Genomic DNA, 24,043 nt, shown 5'->3' with positions numbered 1-24,043 from the left:
GGATCTTTTAAAATTTTTGTACTGCATTGCGCTTCTTATAAATACGCTTCTGAAAATGTTTTTTTTTATGCAATTGTGACAGTATTTAACTCACAACAAGAATGAAGCTTAGAGTCTATATCTCCTACAAAAATAATGTAAAAATTCTGAAATTTACATATAGTATCGCTCTCAGCGATATCTATAAGCATGTCAAAAATCTTAGTTTTAATTAGACTCTCTGTTACATTGAATATTAAAACAAGAGAAATATTCACACCCGGAGAAGTTTCCTTCTTTATCATTGCATATCTCGGAAACTATTTCACGTATGAAATAAAATCTTGGTGTCAGCACAAAATGAAACATATTTAAAACGCAATCTAGCTTACCACAAGGAGTGACGGGAGATGACTGGACAGTATCCCATAGTCTCACAGCAGGAAAGACAAACTGATTGAAATAAAGTCACAAATTTACACAAGATTTAATAGAAGTAAGGTGTTCATTAAAGTACATTATACACCACACACTAATAACACAGTTGGAAGACACTGCTCAATTCAGAGTCAGGGACAGAGTCTGTGGAACTCTCGGTGTCGCTGATCGTAGTGACAGTCAAGTCTTCGATACGCTGTTGTAACGTACCTTCAGTTGTTCCATGCTTCCTGTATCACTCCCTTCACATAATCCACTACCTTTTGCCAGTCTTGTGGTTTCACTTTTTCAACTGCCTCCTTCAAAAGCTATCAACTTCAATCAATGTAAAGTTTCTATTTTCTGTGGCAATTTGATAATAAACTGAACCCAAGTATGTTTTATTGCATAGAGGGGGCAATTTGAGGGAGGCAATTATAATAATTCTTCCCTTGTCAAGTTACTGTCAAATTGTATCTCAAGTTTCTCTAACCAGGGAACAATGTCATTTTCCTTCACTGCCTGTGTGAAAGTTTCCTATGAGTGTGCAATCTTGGTCTGCCCCACAAGGTATGTGAAGCTGAAAGTCACCCAAATCTCTCACTCCAACGGCTCACTAAGGACTGGCTGGCACAATGCCTTAGGCAGCACAGAAGAAGTGCCAGGCTCCCCATTGGTTTATTAGTGGTAAGAGCCACGCAACCTGCTACCTGTCAAGTGACAACCAGTTTAAATAAGCCAATTGCTTTTATAGGTGTTTATTTTTCCATAATGACATTTCAAAATGCCTGGGCATCCCATCTTCAGATATTTATATTTATTTTTGGGTCGAGAACACTGCTTCTTTACAAATGGCATTGCAGAAAAACACAAAAAACTAGACTTGGTTTCACAATGCAAGCATATAAGGCCCTAAAAATGATGACAAGGTAAAGGTGCATTTAAAAAATGCCCATATTCTGCTGGTACAAAAATGAAATTGGATGTACTCTCTGGGGAAGGTAATAAAGTACTGATGACTAGGAAAGACAGAACAACTCGAGGAACTTAAAAAAATGGGATTTCTTTTGTCATGACTCATCATGAAACATTTCAGCCAGTTTTTCTGCTAACTTCTGCTTTCAGATCTAAATTGGTTATAAATTTCAGAATTTAACTGTACATTACTAAGACACTGGACATCATTGTGCACAGTAAAATTGCTGCATAACTGGTGCAACACACATAAACTGCCTTCAAGTTGTACACCACTGTCACATAATGTAAGTTTTTGGGGGAAGTTCATAGCAACCAGCCTCACATTTTTGGAAAGGATTCATATTACAGAGATTTTTGAGTACATCTTTCTACTGTGCATTGCTGAGCTACTTACTTCCAGTTTAAAGTATAGCATATTTTGTGTTTGCACGGTTTGCGATTTATGTGAGCTGACGAAAAATTGTAAATGTGTCGCTATAGCTCAATCACTACTGGTTTCTTTTAAAGTGAAAAAACTAGCACCTCCATCACCATAGGAGCCATGCCTGATAACAGCGCAACAGCAACCACCGGTGGGTTTCTTTACCACAGGTTCACAAGCCTGATAAGGGCTTCTTTACACAGGATGTCAAGCCTGATTATATATTTCTTTTAAGTGGCAGAGGACAAAGCTAAAAGAGGTCTCTTTTAGGATCCTAAGCTTATGTTTACCTTCAGACACTTGAATTTTTTACAGGTTTCATTAACATAAACTTCTGACCAGACAGTATCACTGTTGGTGCTGGAATAACTGCAATAATGAGCTGTTACAAAACACAGGACATGTCACCACTTGATGGGAAAAACAGTGAATTTTCTGGGCCCTGTGGGTACGTAAAGGTTACTGAAGCATCCTTCCGCTCAGCGGAAGTGTCAAGGATATTTCTAATCCACCTTTTTTTCATAAATGCATGCAGCATATTGTCCTGGCTGGTGTTCCACTGTTAATAATCTCCTTCACTACCGTCACTAATTTTGTCCAGAAAAGATAATGAGCATTTTGAAAATCTGTTGACCTGAATTGCTGTTTTATCCCCGAGTTCAAATCTCGGTCTGGCATATAGTTTTAATCTGCTAGGAAGTGTCATATTAGCACACACTCCATTGCAGAGTGAAAAATTCATTCTGCCTTTTTAAAACTGAAGTTTTAAATTCCTATGTATTTCAGACATACTCTAGTTCTGTTTCTTTCAGCTATGGATTAAAACCTTACATAATTTTCGGAGACATGGCGTAAATGACTTTCTTCTGTCAAATTCTAATGATAATGTGTCAGAAAGTGAATCAGGGCCCACATTACAATTTCCCCTTACAACTCTCCTTCTTTGCATCCAGTTTTGTTGTTGACACCATTCATGCTCGTACATATCATCTTCCATGTATCTACCAAATTTACATTCTCCCAATGTGTCTTGGCAAGTAAATTTTCAATTCCCTAGTACCCTTACAGTCTTGCTAAGGAGAAACATTGTCTGTGGAGTGTTGATGAACAATGGAATTCTTGACTTTGTAAATAGGATACTAACTGACAGGTGGTTAGTGCAATAAATATGTTGTGGTTTTTGTGAAACTTTTCTTAAATTATTTGTCTCTAAAACAGACCTCCCAATAACAGGATTCATGTGGTCATAAATTTGTGCTTATGTTTCACCTGCACACACAAGAGAATGGTACAGTTTCTCTGATACAGTTCCTATTCATTGGTTTCACTTATCTATTTGTTAAATAACAAAGAGCCTCGCACTGGTTTCACTTATCTATTTGTTAAATAACAAAGAGCCTCACACTTACATATGGTATTTTATGTTATATAACATGAGAACGTTAGTTTATAAACTACCAGAAACAAACTCAATAATAATTTTTCTGTGAGAGATAAATAGGTTTATTTATTTATAACAATGACAGTAGGTTTGAAGCTTCACTGTTAAAGGTACAAACTATGAAAACAACCATCTTTTAACAAGAAGCATTTTTCCAATCACCATGTTTTTAGTGTGACAACATTTGAACAACCTTACCTGCAACACCAATGTGAATGTACTCCCAGAAGAATGAATACCATCTTCTTGGTACCAGGATCTATGCTGACATTTGTAAATGAAAGTACTCCTGAACCATCTGAAAAAACTAACTAACGAGCACTTACAACTGTTTGTCTATTGATCACCACTGTCAATTACAAGTAAGTTGGATGAAGGAACACTATGCCCAGAAAACAGAAAATACCAGCAACTGAAGAACACGAAAGAAGGCTTGACAAAAAAAAAAAAAAAAAAAAAAAACTGGACTTGAAATAATATAAAACTTCTCCATTAATTTCAAGACAGCACAGACATTAGACAGAAAGAATTCTTTTAAGTGGAATAAACTTTTGCTTAGATGGAAATGCAAATGATCACCTACAGCGTTAACTATCCGAGACCACACAGAACTTTCTTTGCTGAGAAATTATGTTAAAAATGTTAGCTATCAGGCAGATTATAAATCTGAAATCACTCAACCAAGGAATGGCCACTGGACCTGACAGGATACCAATTCAATTCTACATCAAGTATATGAAAGAACTTACTCCTCTTTTAATAGCAGTGTACCACAGGTTACTGGAGGAATGAAGTGTTCCTCCTGATTGAAAAAAAAAAAAAGGCACAGGTCACTGCCATTTTCGAGAAGGGTCATTGAACAGACACACACAACTGTAGGCCAATATCTCTGACGTCAGTCAGTAAAAGAATTTTGAAACATTTTTATGCTTGTGTATTATGACATTTCTGGAGACCAAAAATTCCATCTGTGGCAACCAACGTCGGTTTCAAAAACGACTACCCAGCTCACTTTGCTCATTCACGACACCTACAAAGTAGTAGGTACAGCCGTACAGATAGATGCAGTGTTTCTCAACTTCCAGAAGGCATTCAGTACATTATGTACTGCCAACTAATCAACAAAATACGAGTGTCCAGAATATTAAACTGCAATGAAGAGTTCCTAGCAAATGTAACACAACATGTCATTCTGAATGGACAGAAATCTTCAGATGCAAAAGTAACTTCAGGTGTACCACAATTGAGTGTTACATCACCATTACTTTTTACAATGTATATTCCCCCCCAATGAAACAATGGACCTTGTCGTTGGTGGTGAGGCTTGCGTGCCTCAGCGATACAGATAGCCGTACCGTAGGTGCAACCACAACGGAGGGGTATCTGTTGAGAGGCCAGACAAACGTCTGTTTCCTGAAGAGGGGCAGCTGCCTTTTCAGTAGTTGCAGGGGCAACAGTCTGGATAATTGACTGATCTGGCCTTGTAACACTAACCAAAACGGCCTTGCTGTGCTGGTACTATGAACGGCTGAAAGCAAGGGGAAACTACAGCCGTAATTTTTCCCGAGGGAATGCAGCTTTACTCTATGGTTAAATGATGATGACATCCTCTTGCGTAAAATATCCCATTCAGATCTCCGGACGGGGACTAATCAAGAGGATGTGGTTATCAGGAGAAAGAAAACTGGCGTTCTACGGATTGGAGCGTAGAATGTCAGATCCCTTAATCGGGCAGGTAGGTTAGAAAATTTAAAAAGGGAAATGGATAGGTTAAAGTTAGATATAGTGGGAATTAGTGAAGTTCGGTAGCAGGAGGAACAAGACTTTTGGTCAGGTGATTACAGGGTTATAAATACAAAATCAAATAGGGGTAATGCAGGAGTAGGTTTAACAATGAATAAAAAAAAATAGGAGTGCAGGTAAGCTACTACAAACAGAATAGTGAACACATTATTGTGGCCTAGATAGACACAAAGTCCATGCCTACAACAATATTACAAGTTTATATGCCAACTAGCTCTGCAGATGATGAAGAAATTGATTAAATGTATGATGAGATAAAAGAAATTATTCAGATAGTGAAGAGAGATGAAAATTTAATAGTCATGGTGACTGGAATTCGAGAGTAGGAAAAGGGAAAGAAGGAAACATAGTAGGTGAATATGGATTGGGGGTAAGAAATGAAAGAGAAAGCCGTCTGGTAGAATTTTGCACAGAGCATAACTTAATCATAGTTAACACTTGGTTCAAGAATCATAAAAGAAAATTGTATACATGGATGAATCCTGGATATACTAGAAGGTATCAGATAGATTATATAATGGTAAGACAGAGATTTAGGAACCAGGTTTTAAATTGTAAGACATTTCCAGGGGCAGATGTGGCCTCTGACCACAATCTATTGGTTCTGAACTGTAGATTAAAACTGAAGAAACTGGAAAAAGGTGGAAATTTAAGGAGATGGGACCCGGATAAACTGACTAAACCAGAGGGTGAACAGAGTTTCAGGGTGAGCATAAGGGAACAACTGCAGGAATGGGGAAAAGAAATACAGTAGAAGAATAATGGGTAGCTCTGAGGGATGAAGTAGTGAAGGCAGCAGAGGATCAAGTAGGTAAAAAGACGAGGGCTAGTAGAAATCCTTGGGTAACAGAAGAAATATTGAATTTAATTGATGAAAGGAGAAAATATAAAAATGCAGTAAATGAAGCAGGCAAACAGGAATACAAACGTCTCAAAAATGAGATCGACAGGAAGTGCAAAATGGCTAAGCAGGGATGGCTAGAGGACAAATGTAAGGATGTAGAGGCCTATCTCACTAGGGTGTAAGATAGATACTGCCTACAGAAAAATTTAAAGAGACCTTTGGAGAAAAGAGAACCACTTGTATGAATATCAAGAGCTCAGATGGAAACCCAGATCTAAGCAAAGAAGGGAAAGCAGAAAGGTGGAAGGAGTATATAGGGGGTCTATAGAAAGGCGATGTACTCGAGAACAATATTATTGAAATGGAAGAGAATGTAATTGAAGATGAAATGGAAGATATGATACTGCGTTAAAGAGTTTGACAGAGCACTGAAAGATCAGAGCGAAACAAGGTCCCAGGAGTAGACAACATTCCATTAGAACTACTGACGGCCTTGGGAGAGCCAGTCCTGACATAACTCTACCTTCTGGTGAGCAAGATGTACGAGACAGGAAAAATACCCTCAGACTTCAAGAAGCATATAATAATTCCAATCCCAAAGAAAGCAGGTGTTGACAGATGTGAAAATTACCGAACTATCAGTTTAATAAGTCACAGCCGCAAAATACTAACGCGAATTCTTTACAGACGAATGGAAAAACGGGTAGAAGCCGACCTCGGAGAAGATCAGTTTGGATTCCGTAGAAATATTGGAACCTGTGAGGCAATACTGAACATACGACTTATCTTAGAAGAAAGATTAAGGAAAGGCAAACCTATGTTTGTAGCATTTGTAGACATAGAGAAAGCTTTTGACAATGTTGACTGGAATACTGTCTTTCAAATTCTAAAGGTGGCAGGGGTAAAATACAGGGAGCAAAAGGCTATTTACAATTTGTACAGAAACCAGATGGCAGTTGTAAGGGTGGAGGGGCATGAAAGGGAAGCAGTGATTGGGAAGGGAGTGAGACAGGGTTGTAGCCTCTCCCCGATGTTATTCAGTCTGTGTATGGAGCAAGCAGTAAAGGAAACATAAGAAAAATTCCGAGTAGGTATTAAAATGCATGGAATAGAAATAAAAACTTTGAGGTTTGCCGATGACATTGTAATTCTGTCCGAGACAGCAGAGGACTTGGAAGAGCAGTTTAACGGAATGGACAGTGTCTTGAAAGGAGGATACAAGATGAACATCAACAAAAGCAAAACGAGGATAATAGAATGTAGTCGAATTAAATTGGGTGATGCTGAGGGGAATTAGACTAGGAAATGAGACACTTAAAGTAGTAAAGGAGTTTTGCTATTTGGGGAGCAAAATAACTGATGATGGTCGAAGTAGAGAGGATACAAAATGTAGACTGTCAATGGCAAGGAAAGCATTTCTGAAGAAGAGAAATTTGTTAACATCGAGTACAGATTTAAGTGTCAGGAAGTCGTTTCTGAAAGTATTTGTATGGAGTGTAGCCATGTATGGAAGCGAAAGAAGCTTTCGAAATGTGGTGCTACAGAAGAATGCTGACGATTAGATGGGTAGATCACATAACTAATGAGGAGGTACTGAATAGAATTGGGGAGAAGAGGAGTTTGTGGCACAACTTGACAAGAAGAAGGAACCGGTTGGTAGGACATGTTCTGAGGCATCAAGGGATCACCAATTTAGCACTGGAGGGCAGCGTGGAGGGTAAAAATCGTAGAGGGAGACCAAGAGATGAATACACTAAGCAGATTCAGAAGGATGTAGGTTGCAGTAGGTACTGGGAGATGAAGAAGCTTGCACATGATAGAGTAGCATGGAGAGCTGCATCAAACCAGTCTCAGGACTGAAGACCACCACAACAACAACAACAACAACAACAACAACAACAACAACATATAAATGACCTAATGTATAATGCCTGAAGTCTCATGAGGCTTTTCACAGATGGTGCTGCTGTATAGAGAGAAGTTGCAATGCCACAAGATTGAAATGAAATGAGACATGCATAGAATCAATGCTTGGTGAAGGGAGTGGCAACTGACTCTCAACATAAACAAATGTAATGTATCCCGTATTCATTGACAGATTCATTACTGTATAACAACACAACTGCATATCTTTCACTGGAAACTGTTACTTCCATAAAATGCCTAGGATCTTAAGTGGAAAGACCACATACAATAATTGCAGGTAACGCAAATGCCAGACTTACATTCACTGGAAGAATGCTTAGGAAATGTATTCCATCAGCAATGGAGATAGCTTACAGAACACTCATTTGACCAATTCTTGAATACTGCTTGGATCTGTACCAGACAGGACTGATAGAGGAGACAGAAATGAATCAAAGAATAGCAGCATGTTTTATTACAGTAAGCATGAAAATGTCATGGATATGCTCAGCAAACTCCAGTGCCAAGCACTGCAAGAGAGGTGTACTGCATCACAGTGTAGTTTACTGTTCAAAGTTCCGTGTGTGTGTGTGTGTGTGTGTGTGTGTGTGTTCCTGGAAGAGTCAAACAATATATTGCTTCTTCCTACATGTATCTTGTGAAACTACCGTGAAGATAAAATCACAGAGATTCAGCCCCTCATGAAGGTTTACTAGCACTCTTTCTTCCCAGAGCAGGGGAAAGTGTAACTGGTACACAAAGTACTCTCCACCACAGATCATGAGGTTGTTTATGGAGTATAGATGAAGATTCATATATAAAAGAATTGGGTAAATTATAAAGTACCATCAATTACCCATAAAATTACATCTTTCTCAAAAGTGGAATACTGAACAGTACAGCCCTAAAGAGAAATCAATTTTTATAAAATTAAACAATGGAATTCAGTCTTTATTTAGCCAACAAACAGTATGATCCTACTTCAGATTGAAATAAATCCATGTTTTGTAATTCTTACAAGTTCACAAAGAGAGTAATTATACTGAGTGGACTACCTGGAATATGATTATACTCACTTGAAAAGAGAGCAAGGAAAGGTCTGCAGTTTTTAGACAGGTCTTCAAATAATCTGAGACAGATACTTAATTCTCATCATGAACAGTATGAGTAAGTAGGAAACTGAACTGACAACATTTTCACCATCAATTGTAATTATCATTTATTTTCCACTAAAAGCCAGTTTTGGTTATTGTATCATTTTCAAGAGTTAGCTACAAAGAACAGGCCATAGTTACATAAATACTGACAAAAAATGAGAAAATTACACGAGTTGAAGATTTACCAATACACTAGTCAATTGTTTGCCACCACATGCTGGTGGTTGGGCAGTTTGGTGCCTTGTTCTCAGACACATGAAGTAAATATTCAGTGTACTGTTGAACAGTCATCTCTTGTAATTTTGTTGGTGTCTGTCAATACTGTAGGTAACAACAACCTCTTCTCTGAAAATATCACAGTAGCCAAAACTGGGCTATAGTGGAAAATAAACAATAATACTCTAGTTGATGACAGAAATGTCACATTTTAGAAACTTTGTACAACTATGGTACCCGCTCGGAGAAAGTAACTACCAAGTTGTTCCCCTCCTTCATTTTCATGTTTTATCCCCCCTCCTCCTTGTTTTTATTTTTAACCTCCTCCCCACTGAGATCTTTTAGATATAAACACTTTGAAGAGACTACTTCTTCCTCGTGTATAATATTAACATTCAAGCCTTGATGCTTTTCTGACTTGCTATGTTGGTAGTGTGAATGCCTGAAAGCATGGGAAAACTACAGTAGAAATACACTGTCTGACAAAAATGAAGTACTCAGATAACATGGACAGAAGTCAATGTAACTTCATACATGCACACACCATTGGTGGATATGTAAATATTATAGAGTTGCAATTCTCTGTACAGGTAGAATGGCCCCTCAGAGTGCATTAGTGCTGTTCGTGTTTCATGCTATTACCAGGGCTGGTAGGTATATACGGAGTGAGGACAGCATCACACATTGAATGATCACTGTGACGGACATGGAGATGTTGCGTACTCACATGAGACAGCATAATCAGCACATGAATGAGTTTGAAAGAGGCCTCATTGTGGATCTCCACTTGACTGGCTGGCCGAATCACACAATATCCAGATTTATGGAACATTTGGATGCGACAGTAACCCGATGCTGGACTGCACGAGACCATGAGGACAAGCATACTCATCGTCAAGATTCCGGTTGCCCACGTCTGACAACCATAAGGGAGGATTGCCGTACTGTGAATCAAACACACTGTCACCTCTTCAGATCTCTGCCTACCATCTGAGACCTACCATCTGCCTACCATCTACCTGCAACATTCTGTGTCATTCAGCAGCATTGGTCAGAGACCAGCAGCAGCTAAACTAGGGAATAACCATCCTGTTTGTAGGCTGCCATTAAGACCAAAACTCAAACAGCTGCATTTGGAGTTACGCCGGACGGCTGATCAGTTTCAACACACTGTGTTCAGCGATTAATCATGGTTATGCACTGCCCCAGATGACCATTGTCTGTGAGTGTAGTGGATAGGTTCCACTCTTCCAATAATTTGGAGAGGCACAATGGTGTTTCTTCTGGTGTCATGGTGACTTCAGATCACAGCTGGTAGTGATTGATGTTACTCTTGATAGCAGAGCAGTACACATCACAGTCACCCTACCTCTCATGCAAATTATCATGGCACTTGTCTTCAACAGGACAGTGCTTCTCCACATGTGGCACGTGTGTTTTTGTACTGTCTTTGCAATGTTGGGGTACTCCCGTGGCCAACAAGATCCCCAAATCTGCCACAGATAGAACATATGTGAAAACATCTCAGACAACTCTATCCCAGTGCCAGTATCTGAGATATCAAGGACCTGTAACAATAGTTTGTGAGTCAACTTGACTCAGGAGAGGATACAATGACTTTACAACACTTTCCAACAGAACAGTTTATGCATCCCGGTCAGAGTGCCTGCAGTGTCATACTGATAACAGGTGTCATACTGCCAATGTCATTATAACTTTGATTCTATTTTGTTATCACTGAAATAACATCTGATACAGTCTCAATCTGTGAAATGTCATATCATTTTCTCTGTTCCTTTTCTGCGTCAGACAGTGTATTCCCTGACAACATACATCTCTACTGTGTAGTTTAATGACAATGGCATCCTCTTGGGTAAGATATTCCTCAGATAAAATAGTCTCCCATTTGAGTATCTGAGCAGGGACTACTCTGAAGAATGCCTTCATCAGGAAACACAAACTGGTATTCTATGGGTCAGAGAGTGGGATGTTAGACCCCTTAATCAGGTGGGTAGGTTAGAAAATTTTAAAAAGGGAGCTGGGCAGGTTTGAAGTTACATATAATGGGAATTAATGAAGTACAGTAGTAGCAAGAATAGTTCTGGTCAGTCCAGAACAGGCTATCAATACAAAATCATATAGGGACAACAGAGGAGTAGGCCTAACAGTGAATAAGAAAATGGGAATGCAGCATGAACAGTATGGTGAACACATTATTGTACACAAGGTAAACAAGAAGCCAACAACCATCACAAGAGTGAAAGTCTATATACCAGCTAGCTCTGCAAATGATGAAGAATGTATGATAGGGTAAGGAAAATTATTCAGACACTTAAAAGCAGATGAAAATGTAAATGTGATGGATGACTGAAATTCAGTAGCAGGGAAAGGAATAGAAGGAAAGGAAATAGGAGAACCTGAACTGTGGGAAAAGAATGAAAGAGGGAGTTGCCAGTCAGAATTTTGCACTTGGTTTCAGAATGACAAGAGGAGGTTATAAACATGTAAAAGCCCTGCAGACACAGTAAAGTTTCAGATTGATTACATAATGTAAGACAGAGAATTTGAAACCAGATTTTAAACTGTAAGACATTTCCAGTGGCAGATGTGGACTCTGACCTTAAATATGTTGTAATTCTGTCAGAGACAGTGTAGGACTTACAAGAGCAGTTGAACAGAATGTATAGAATGTTGAAAAGAGATTATATGATGAAAATCAACAAAAGTATAACATGGGTAAAGGAATGGTGCCACGTTAAATCATGTAATGTTGAGGGAATTCAATTAGGAAATGAGACATTAATATGAGGGCTATCCACAAAGTACATTACGTTTTGGAATTAAAAATAAATAAAGTATTGGAATTTTTTTTATTATATACAGATGAAAGCCACACTTAAATACTACTTTTCTACATAGTTGCCATTTAAATTAAGGCACTTATCATAGCGATGGACGAGCTTGGAAATTCCTTCGTCGTACAATTCGGCCGCCTGCGCCTTCAACCACGTGGTTAATCAGTAACCCAGCAAAAATACGATTTTTGTGGATTTCCTGGAAAGAGGCACTACAATAAACTCTCCATTGCCAAACTCTGCACAACCTCAGAAGAGCAAAACAAAAAAAGTGCAGGGGAAAGTTGGGCTCAAAGATCTTGCTGATTCACAACAACACCCGGGCCAACACGGCAAATGCCACTTGTGAAGTTCTCGAATCTTTTAAGTGGGAGTTGTTTCCTCATCCGCCGTACAGTCCCGACCTGGCACCGAGCGACTTCCACTTATTCCCAGCAATGAAGAAGTGGTTGGCTATGCAGCGTTTTGATGACGACGCGCAGCTTCAAGAAGAAGTAACCACATGGTTGAAGGTGCAGGCGGCCGAATTTTACGACGAAGGAATTTCCAAGCTTGTCCATCGCTACGATAAGTGCCTTAATTTAAATGGCAACTATGTAGAATAGTAGTATTGAAGTGTGGCTTTCATCTGTATATAATTAAAAAAAAATTCCAATACTTTATTTATTTTTAATTCCAAAATGTAATGTACTTTGTGGATAGCCCTCGTAGTAATAGATGAATTTTGCTGTTTGGGCAGCAAAGTAACTGGTTATGGCTGAAGTAGAGTGGATATAAAATGCAGAGTGGCTATGGCAAGAACAGCATATCCAAAAAAGAGGACTTTGTTAACACTTGATACAAATTTAAGTTTCAAAAATATTTTCTGAAGGTATCTGTCTGGAATGTAACTAGTATAGAACAGAAATGAGAACAATAAGTCATTCATACAAGAATAGAAGATTTTCCAATGTATTACTACAGAAGATTAGATTGCTAGAGAGAATAACAAATAAGAAGGTACTCAACTGAAAAAGAAAGTAATTTATGACACAATGTGATGAATAGAAAGTACCAGTTAATAGGACCCATCCTGAGGTATCAAGGAAAAGTCCATTCGGTAATGGAGGGAAGTGTGGAGGATAAAAATTGTAGAGAATGACCTAGGCATGAATACAGTAGACATAAGTGGGTTCACAATGATGAACCTTAACACTGCCCAACTATCCACATATTTAGCAACTTTCAGACATAATATAAAAAATTTAAATTTAAAAAATGAGCAGAATAATTTCATGGACCCCTTAAGCCAACAGAACCATCAACGAGTAGCCCCATGAATTTTTTCACCAAAATTAGTAATTTGCTATGGAACTGATAACATTACAACAATTTCTATATTTTATTATTTTGCCACTGAAGTAACACTAATTAAATTCTTCATATTTTTAGATTTTTTACAACATAATTGACTTTGTATTGAGTTGTCCTCATTCAAGAGAAGCTCTTCTGCATAAACCTAACAAAAACATAACTGTCATTTAAATTAGAAACATTTATCCAAAAAGAAAAGTTAGTAACTGTTAGTATTGTTAGAAAACTTACAGCTCCATCACCATGGGATGCTTCACCTTGCTTGGCAGAATCCATTGGGCACACCAAATCTCCAAAGTCAAGTTCTGATTTTGACTTCTTGCGTTTCAGAGTGAATTGGCTTTTCTTGGCAAGCTGAAATACACAACAATATCATGTGATGAAATCAAACATCCCATCAAACACAAATTGTCATTATTAAGTGTAATGTAATATAAATAAGAAAACAGGCCACAACTGTCCCAATAGATGAGATGCTGAACATCGGATATGCACATAGAAATTGTGGAAAATACTTAGCTTTTGGTAATGCTGCTGTCTGACAGAAGGAGAATGCTACAGCTTGCAAGAGCAAGCTGACAGATAGGCATGCTGGCAGGAACGCAGAGAAGAAAAATGGGTAGTACTTGGGGAAGGGTACAGAGTAGGAGACGGCATAGGAGATGGAGAAAGGCTGCAAGTAAGGAAGGAAGATTAAGGTTTAACGGGCTGTCGACAATGAGGTCATTGGAGACAGGGCACAAACTCAGATTGGGTAAGAATAGGGAAAGCAATCGACTGCATCCATTCAAAAAACCATCCCGGGTAAAGAGCTTTATTGAGTAAAATAAAAAAGAAAAATGGCGAAGTGAGTGCCTGGAGTAAGTTGAGTGGTGTGGGTGACCAACAGGAGAGAAAGTAAATGGGAGATTGTGAGTACACACATTGAGACCAGGAAGGGATGGGGGAGGAGGTGAAGGTTTACTTTAATGCAGTACACTTTACACGGAGAGTTCCCACATGTGTAACTTGGAATCATTTGTGTTGGTGGGGAAAATACAAATGGCCTGAGTTATGAAGAAGTCGTTGAAGTCAATTACATTGTGTTGGGGAGCATCCTCTAAAATAAGGTTGTTCAGCTGGCCTTATATCAACCGTCACACCGCACGTTCGTGCAAGTGGACAATCGATTAGTGCTGTTACCCATGTGAAATAATGCACAGTGATTGTGGAAAAGTTGATATATGATGTAGCTGCTTTCACGTGTGATTATGCCTTTGATGGAGTAAGAAATATCAGTGAAATGGTTAGATTCTACACTTACATCTCCATCAGTACTCTGCAACCAACTGAAATGCACCAATAAGGGTACCTCCCAGAGCATCATGTCTGTAATTACTACAATCTTGTCTTTACAGCTCTGGCAGTAGTGATGTGTAGGGGGCTGTAGAATGTATTCCTCACATTATACTGAGTTTTGAAACTTTGGCAGTAAACTTTTGTGGGATAATTTGCATCCATATTCATTCCTCGTATCTGTATCTCAATATGATGAGAAACCATGTCAGTCTGTAACCACCTTTTTACTTTTTTAAAAGTGTGTTTCAATTCTATGAGTAGCTTATCTTATTTCAAAACTTGCCTTAATCTGTGAAAAAAGTACACAACAAACAATCTGACAACAATTTTTGATTACATATGCTCTGTAATTCTACATTATTTTGCCTAATAAGAAATTTTGACAGATATGGCAAAAGATGGAGATAACCAACTACAAAAATCTTGGAAATGCATGTAAATACATTTGATGCCTTGCTATAAAAACAAACCATTTGAAATATTTTGTAACTTTTCCTATTGTATACTATTTGAACATCTTTTCTTTACTATTTACTTATCTCAACTGCAAATTTTGAAACCTGGATGTCTTTCCCAATTCGTATTCATAGAGTTTCAGTTGTTCTCATTTTTTAAGTTGCTGTATAATCTTTTGCTGTTGGAGATAGGATAAAGCCACGGAAATACATCAATAATGAGAGCCTTATATAATGAACTTAAAAGAAGATAAAACCCAGAAAATTTCTCAAGTCAGTAACTGCGTGATCAAGAAAGAATTATAATATTTTCAATAAAATCTTTCTGGTGCATCATTATGTCATTAAGTCAATGTTTCGCTCACTGCTACAAATGGCCTTCGTCAGGGTCGTGAAAAGCCACATGTAACAGAAGCCAAGACACTGTCATAAAAGGCAACATGACAATGTGGTCATACACCTGGATACATTTTATTGAAGATGGTAATGGCCACAAAAGCCAACAATCACATACATATAATATTTATTTAACCTCACCTTAACTTTGGTTGTAGCTGAAAGTGGGACATAACCAAGGGTCGCCTCAGCTTCCCTCTTCTCTTGTATACAATCACGCCCCAGAAGTTCTTTGAAATGCGTGTTGAGGTGTCGTCGTAGCAATGTTTTGCTTGGTGGAATGGACAGTAAGCTCGCCAGCAGTTCAGCTGTGAAGCGTGGCTCATGGACCATTAGGCCACCATGAACACCTATGGAGAAATTGAATTTCACTTGCATACAACAGTTATTATTTACTCACTAACACACTAAGAAAGATAGGTCATCTAGAAAGATGAATCAGTAGCGACACAGACATACGCTTAATCTTTAGTTGTTGGTTTTTGGTTTTGTAGAGCTTGAGTAACACAGATTGATGATATGATCTCAAGAATACAAGGTGTTTGTGAGGTTGAATCTTCAGTCAATGTTCTCCTTTCCACTTAAAGTTTAGAGAGGTATGAATAACATGTATGTGAAGATGAGAGTCTTGCACTCATGAGAAATAGCTGCTGCATTGGAGAGACTACACTCCTGTCACGAACATGAATGGAATAATTTGGTTTATCACATGGCTGAAGAAATATCAGACATTTTACTGACAATCAGCACTACAGTTGAGTGCAGCACAGCCAAGATGCATTAAATTAGCACATTTGATCATTGCTGCAGTGTACGTGCCCTATTCAGGGGATTCACTATCTTTCAGTTTGAATTGCACTGGATTTTCACTTTCCACCACATCAAGTGTGTTTCAAGACTGACTTGTTTGTCCACCACTCCTGTTCATCATCACATTGAATGATGTGTTGAAACAGTCTAACAAAGTATCCAGTTACCAATCCTTTAGATTTTGTTGAAGATGCAAGCTTTGGGGTGAGACAGAAGTGGTGGTACAAACGAACTAAATCATCAGCAAGAAGAATTAATGAATTTGGACATTTGAAGAGAGCTAACTCACAGTCACAAAGATTGGGGGGAAAGGCCTTTTGATGAAACACTGTACCTAAATCTACAATAGTTATCACAATTAAAATGTATAAATAACTATAGAGCAAATTTTATAGCAAACTTTAAGCTGCTCAGTGGAATCTGTTAGTAGAAATAGAGACTTCCCATGAAGTCGAAAAGGTGACTCCAGTACAGAGTGAATTGCTGTGGTTTTTTTCCTTTAAAAAAATTCAGAACAATATGGAGAATTACAGAAAAACGGAATGTGATGGGGACAGCAACATATAGTGCCTGACAAAAAACTGTGATGCACCCAGGAGATGACATGGTCATGTGTCAATGTAACTTTGTACGTGTACACATCATCAGCAGGTATGTAAATGATTATGAGTTGCAGTTCTCTGTGACAGGTATAACAGCCCAAGTTACACTGACATCCGGCCATGTTTTCTTGGGTGTTTCACTTTTTTTGTCAGGCATTATATGTTGTTGTCTCTATCACATTCTGTTTCTATGTAATTCTCCTTAATAGTTTCAATTTCTTAAATAATAATAAATCACACATAATAATGAAGTTTGACTATCTTCACACCACACATCCTAACTAAAATTCAGTTGCTTAGCAGTTTTACTGAAACCGAATGTTCTCCTAATTTAGTAAATCTCTTTTGATGTGGAACATGCTATCAAGTGGTGCTGTCGGTGCCAGCAAAGTCAACCTGCTGCTGCAACCTCTGATATCAACCATTTTGACATGCTGGGAAGCCTCTACTTCCACTAAGAGATTCCAGTGGGCAGCTTAGAATTTTATTAGAAAATTTACTCCATAGTTATATATACAGTTTAACTGTGATAGTTATTGTAAATTTGGGCACAATGTTTCATCAAGAGGCCTTTTCTCTTAGTCTTTCTTGATCGTGAGTCAGCTGACCAAACCTAGATACTGAACTGTGTTTTCATAGGTCCACACAAGAAATGATTTTGTCATACAACGATTACCTGCATTTAGGGTGAACTCAATGCTGCCTGTTTAGTAAGTCATTCCACACAAGCAAACGGAAGACATGCACGAATCTATACGTGTAGCACCACCCACTTCCAGCAAGTATGCCTCTAACAGGGAAGTTGTCATCACAGATCGGTCACACGAAATTCTGCGTTGGGGCATATAAGGCCACCCAGCAGCTGGCTCACTCACAGTATTTTCTTTGTTGGTTTCTACAGTAGAACCTCACTAATTCATCCCCTATGGGACTGGGAGCATGGTATCGACACAAAAAAGATAGGATTATCATAGGAACATGCATCACAATACAGTACAGTACAACTTTTAATGTTCAACTGGAAATACTGTCTGAAGTATTGATCCATATTAAGACAGTAACAAAATGAAAAGAAAAATCTGTATCTTACAGTAAAATAATTTTACTGTAAGTGAAAGTCTGACATGCGTAAATACTTTATCACTATACTGCATTGACACACAACCAATTTGCATTTAACACTTTTAAAACATGGGAAATCACAAGGTATAAACAAAATTCTTCTGGTCTTAAAAAGTCTGTAATGCCCTTTTGCTTGGTAGATGAGAACTTTGATTTTACCGCTATATTCTGCCATTTCCTAATCCACAAAATGTCTATTGGGGTAGACCTAGAGTTTTGTCCAATGTACTGAAGGGCTATATTAAATGCATTTTCAGGATCTGTATGTGATACTCGAGCTGTAGGTTCATTGTCTTCATCATCTTTCTCATTCTCATTGGTTGTTCGAGTTACAATGTCAATGAGTTGGTCATCAATTAATTATGTTCCTGCTGTGTAGTAACATCAGCTGCATCGATTCACTCACTCATGTCTCTGGGTGTAAGGTCCACTTGTAAAGAAAACATCACATGTTTGTGTTTAGCTGGTGCCATAATTTAGTTTTACACATTTTAACAAATAAGAGGAAAACCGTCACTAATTTAGAAAAAAATGTGTGCACAATAATTCTTATTGATTGAGTTAGAAGAAAGTTACTTCATACTAAAAGTAACCAAACTATCACACCTAGCAACGGACAACTATCACACCTAGCAATGGACAACTATCTACTAACCCACTTCGTACATGATAGCCATTGACAAGTATAGTCCTGACTGTAGCAGTGGCCTGCTTAGGTAAACAAACATTGTAAATGGGATGGTCAAACTAATTGGGGTGTCGGACTATGTGAGATTGGATTAGCGAAGTACTACTATTACCCAACTAAGCCTCTAAAGAAAATTACGATCACCACTGCTATTTACCTGCCCTGTTTCACAGTTGGGTTTGGATAATTACTGCCATACTTTCCAATTTTCTGGATGATGGGCCAATTATCTACACTCCATGAGCTGGTATAACATTTCCATTTATTGCTTCTATTTGCTGAGATGGTGATTTTCAGCACCGTAAGACTGACTTGGAACATTGCTTAATATTATGATTTCAATACCTGTGCACAATGTGATAGTTGTGCTTGGCCTTAACACTAATTTCAGTTGGGAACTATTATTGTTTGTTTTTGTGGAGTACTATACAATTTAATCTGTTGTTACAGAATGCTAATTTTGATTTTAATAAACATTTGTTGGCTATACGGTACAAGTTACAACAGCACGGTTCTGCAAAACACAAATATATAAATAACGTATTAAATAAAATTAAAAAGGAAAGACAAGCCAATTTCTACGCAGCCTCACACATATAAGAAATGTGATACAATAGGAATATAACACATGATTGGCCCCAAAGTTTCACGTTTGAGTGTTTGTTTTTCTGAGGCATGAAGAGGGGTCACTAGCAGCTCAAAAGGAGGCAGCCAGTTTACTGGTTAGGAATGTGGGAGGGAGTACTGGCAGATGCCCTGAGTCACATCCCTAGTCTATGCATCAGTGACACTGCCTCCCTTATTCCTAGCCAGTAAATTGGCTGCCTCCCTCTGACCCGCTAGCTACCCACTCCCAAACCCATGACTTACCTGCTACCTCTCTCCCTCCCTCAACCCACTGCACCCCATACAACCTCTACTCCACCCTCTTCCAACTGCTGAGCTGCAATCCTGGCATTGTGCATCCAGCTGGCACTAGGTAGGGGCACAAGTGTGTGTGTGTGTGTGTGTGTGTGTGTGTGTGTGTGTGTGTGTGTGTGTGTGTGTACTCCAACTTGAGAAAGGAATCATTCTGAAAGCTAAGAAGTTTTCTTTCCTTTTTGTGTGAGTCTCTCAATGACTCAAACCTTTTGCTTTTTGGTGGGTGCCCTCCTTACTCCTACGATAATACAGCACTACAGTATTCAAACTAACCTTTACATCAATGACATCTTTACCTTATTAGCAGCTTCGACTTCTGACAACGTAATTTAAAAGGAAACTGGAAGATGAACCTCTGCTCTGTGAGACTGAAGAATCTGTGCGTTTTTTGCTAATGTCTTTTCAATTTTGAAAAGGGAGGAAATCAACCACTCATTCATAGTCACTATCAGAGTTGGTGTTTTTCCAGTTACGACAAAGGAACATCAGCTATGACCTTGGACACTGAAACATGTCAGCAGGTCACTGAAACATCTCAGCACTGTCCTGTTATGATCCCTCTCAGTATGAAGCCGGCTTTCTGGAACTGATGGAAATTTATAACAAATGAACACTGTAATCTCTCCCCATGTGGTATACAGTAAGACATTCAAGACGTACCTACTATGGGAGTACGAACTTTAGCTTTTTAGAGGAGCTGTCTTCCTTCTTAACTCTAAAGCAACTAATAAAATAGAAATTAGAAATTTTTTAGGGCAAGAAAGAAATAAACAATATTAAAGTTACTGCAAAATGGTCTCTTACAAATGGAATTCTCCATTAATGAAACTCTGCTTAGATTCTCTGTATCTACAGTACCTGAACCACGTAAGTTAGGGGCATATTCAGCCAAATCAACAGCACGTAACCACTCCATGACACGATGATTTGTCCATAGAGCAACTTCTTGTGGTGTTGGTTGACTGCTTTCATCTGGCAATGATCTTCTTTTGAGGCAATCAGGCTCAAAGTTATGATCTCTTAGAACCTGAAAACAACAACATTATTACAAAATTAATAACGGATAATTTAATGTTTCAAAGAGTGTTACATCCTAGGAACAGTAACAAATAACTGATGGATGCATTGGACAATTAAAAATTCATTAGTTACAAATGATGTAAAAATATTAAGGGAAGTGGATTAGTAGGTTAAAAAGTAAAATAACAGCAACTGTATTATAGGATGAAGGTTTGTACAATGGAGGAAAGAGTGAAAACTACTAACAATATCTAGGATTGTTATCTGTCATCTTTCACCTCTGGCAATGTTTCTTTATGTGAAAAATGCCAAGCTACACCATGGTTCAGAGTTCATCTTAAATTGTAGGTCCCCATATCATAGGCTGGGTAAAACAGTTTAAAGGACAGAGGAAGACAATGGCATAACATCTCTGATAGGACCTATAGTACATAATGATTGGCAAATGTGCCCTCTAAGATGTGGCTCAAGAACAATATGAACTGTTGATCAGTGGAGGACAGGATGAATCCTTGTTTAACAGCTGACCATTCGCAACTTCCCTCTCCAGTGTATCCTGGATACATGCTGTAGGATTCTTAACTAGTGACCTTGCTTACTATTCCTTGTATTTGATGCTTTCTTTAACATGTACGAAATTTGTTGACTAGATTAGCTCAGACTAGATGGACATTATTGTCCACGAAAAAGAAATATGAACCAACTGCACATCTAAAAATTATACATGTAGCTGCAGTACGTAATACTTCTTCCTATGGCCACTAACAGTATTTATGTGACCACTAACAAAGGTGTGAAGCTGCAAAGCTCATCAAGCATGACTTAATTCCACACCAGGGCCATACTACAATCATATTGGTCTCTTTCCAAGATGTTTCCAGTCAGATGAATTTACAGCAAGAATAATTCTGTAAACTGAAGTAGGATTCATCTGTTAAAAGTACTTCCCACCATTCATTCATGACCCCTTCTCAGTGCTGCTGATTCCATTATGAAGAAAGAGTTGTCTCTGCACTACTATAGGCATGACACAGGCACTGAATATAAGCAGACGCACAAATGCTCTGAGTCCCTGACCTGCACCTGTTGGCTATCTGCAGTTTCTCTGCCAGCTGTAATCTCTGTGCACAATAATTTTGTAGCCATAAGCTGGTCTTGCTGTGAAGTTATTACTCCTTGTCAAACTGTCATTAGGTCTACACATCGGTCCTGTCATAAAGTGATTGCATTTAATCAAACAAATATTTGCTACAGAGAACATTTACTGGGTTCCACACTGTTGCAAAAACCTTGAAATGACAATCTTTGATACATTCAATGCTACTGAAACCTTGATCAATCTCTGACCAGCATCAAAACATCTGTGGATTTTATCCAGTAAAATAGGGTCCACAAAGTAATTTTGGGATATTACAAGGTAAACTTCACCAAAAGACTACACTTTGGCATAACAGAAGTCCAGATTCAACTGACATCTTGGGTCTAACGCACCGATTCTGATGTTATAGTAAAAAAATTAATAAATACCAGTGTTTCAAGACATTCTAATTATAGCTTCAGGTTATAGTGCTACACAAATTTGCATGTGTTCATTGTAGGTTATCAGAGCCCAAGTAGTGAAATGTTCATTCATTTTATGCAACAGAATCTTTTCCCGTATTTTACATTAACTAAAAGTACTTAGTGGTTCGCTGGAAGGAATCAGAACAATTATGAGTACCTAGTACTTCATTATGACAACAGTACATTCTTTTCTAAGGCATTTCAACTCACCTGAATTCCTCTCCGTAAACTAGCAACATGAAGGCTAGAAGTAACATGCAGCAAAGCAAGATCTTGCTCAGCAAGCCGGTGAAGCACGCGGCCATCCACCCTTGCTGCTAAGAATACCTCTTTGTGCTGAGGCAAACCAGCATCATCCAGCCACCGCAAAACCCATGCAGAGTCTAGGTGCCCAGCTGCTGCCAGCAGGGGATCAGCACGAGCAGCAGGGCTCTCAGATACTGAAGCCAGTGCCAACAGCAGCTTTTTTCGGTGCAGTGGGTTCTGTAACATGAACATTAATATTTGTGGTGTCTCTAATACAATAAGCATTTGACAGGAGACCTAAATCTGCACAAGCAGCAGGGCTCTCAGATACTGAAGCCAGTGCCAACAGCAGCTTTTTTCGGTGCAGTGGGTTCTGTAACATGAACAGTAATATTTGTGGTGTCTCTAATACAATAAGCATTTGACAGGAGACCTAAATCTCTTTCAATGCAGTGATATGTATATAGTCTGTTTCATATTAATGTCAAATGTTCATGATCTCTCAATAACAATGCTCTCTCTCGATACTAGGAAAGTCATTGTCTGAAGAAAATGTACTTCACACTTCTACAAAAATTTAAATGAAATTAATGTTACAATACCAGGAACTTTTGAACAACCAAGTACTTTCCTTAGCTTTAGTGTTCATCACGAAAGGACCTTCACAAAATCTCACAAATGTCAAACAGATTTCACAGGCTGGGTAAAACAGTTTAAAGGTCAGAGGAAGGCAATGGCATAGCACCTCTGATAGGACCTATGGTACATAATAAATGGCAAATGTACCCTCTAAGATGTGGTTCACGAATTCTATCAACAGCCAATCAGTGAAGGACAGGGTGAATCCTTGTTGGCAGCTACCTGTTTGCAATTTCTCTCTCCAGTGTATCCTGAACACATTCTGTAGGATTCTTAATTAGTGACCTCACTGACTACTTGTATTTGATTACTTCTTTCACTTGTGCGAAATTCATTGTCTAGAGTAGCTCAAAGTAGGTAGAAATTACTGTCCATGAGAGGGAAATGTGAATGGACTCCACATCTGAAAAAATAAGCATGTAGTTGCAGTACATAATATCTTTTCCTATGGTCATTAACAGTATTTATCTGATGACTAACAAAAGTGTGAAGCTGCAAACACTCATCAACCCTCATGTAATTCCACACCAGGGCCACACTACCACGATACTAGTCCCTTTCCAAGGCGTTTCCACTGAGATGAATTTAGAGAAAGAATAATTCTGTAACCTGTAATAGGATTCACCTGTGAAAAGTACATCCCACCACTCACTCATAGCCCCACCTCCATGTTGCTGACTCCACAATGAATAGGGTTTTATCTACTCTAGTATAAGCAGCACATGCACACTGAGTATAAGGCAGACAGACAACTGCTCTGAGTCTCTGAAATACAATTGTTGGTTATTTTATCTCCCCTGGCAGCTGTAAGCTCTGCAGACAATGATGTAGACATTGTTGAACTGTATCATGCTGCTAGGGCCATATGTTGGTC

The 24,043-nt window shown here is 38.5% G+C and overlaps 1 protein-coding gene across 13 annotated transcripts in view; it reads right to left on the bottom strand.

Annotated features, from left to right (window-relative positions):
* Positions 1-24,043, bottom strand: part of LOC126473647 (liprin-beta-1) — a 955,354-nt gene that overhangs the window by 51,015 nt on the left and 880,296 nt on the right. For 12 of the 13 annotated variants that reach the window (XM_050100860.1, XM_050100862.1, XM_050100857.1 and 9 more), the window contains 4 exons: positions 22,495-22,767; positions 20,560-20,728; positions 15,700-15,908; positions 13,601-13,723 (listed from right to left, as the gene is read on the bottom strand). In XM_050100860.1, coding sequence (XP_049956817.1) covers positions 13,601-13,723; positions 15,700-15,908; positions 20,560-20,728; positions 22,495-22,767 — 774 coding nt within the window. The remainder of the gene's footprint in view (positions 1-13,600; positions 13,724-15,699; positions 15,909-20,559; positions 20,729-22,494; positions 22,768-24,043) is intronic. The other variant, XM_050100852.1, reaches the window with a different exon arrangement.

This window comes from Schistocerca serialis, chromosome 4 (genome assembly GCF_023864345.2).
Source record: "Schistocerca serialis cubense isolate TAMUIC-IGC-003099 chromosome 4, iqSchSeri2.2, whole genome shotgun sequence".
NCBI classification, from domain to species: Eukaryota; Metazoa; Arthropoda; class Insecta; order Orthoptera; family Acrididae; genus Schistocerca; species Schistocerca serialis.
The sequence above is the reverse complement of the archived record's forward strand: the minus strand, read 5'-3'. Positions and strand labels throughout refer to the sequence as shown.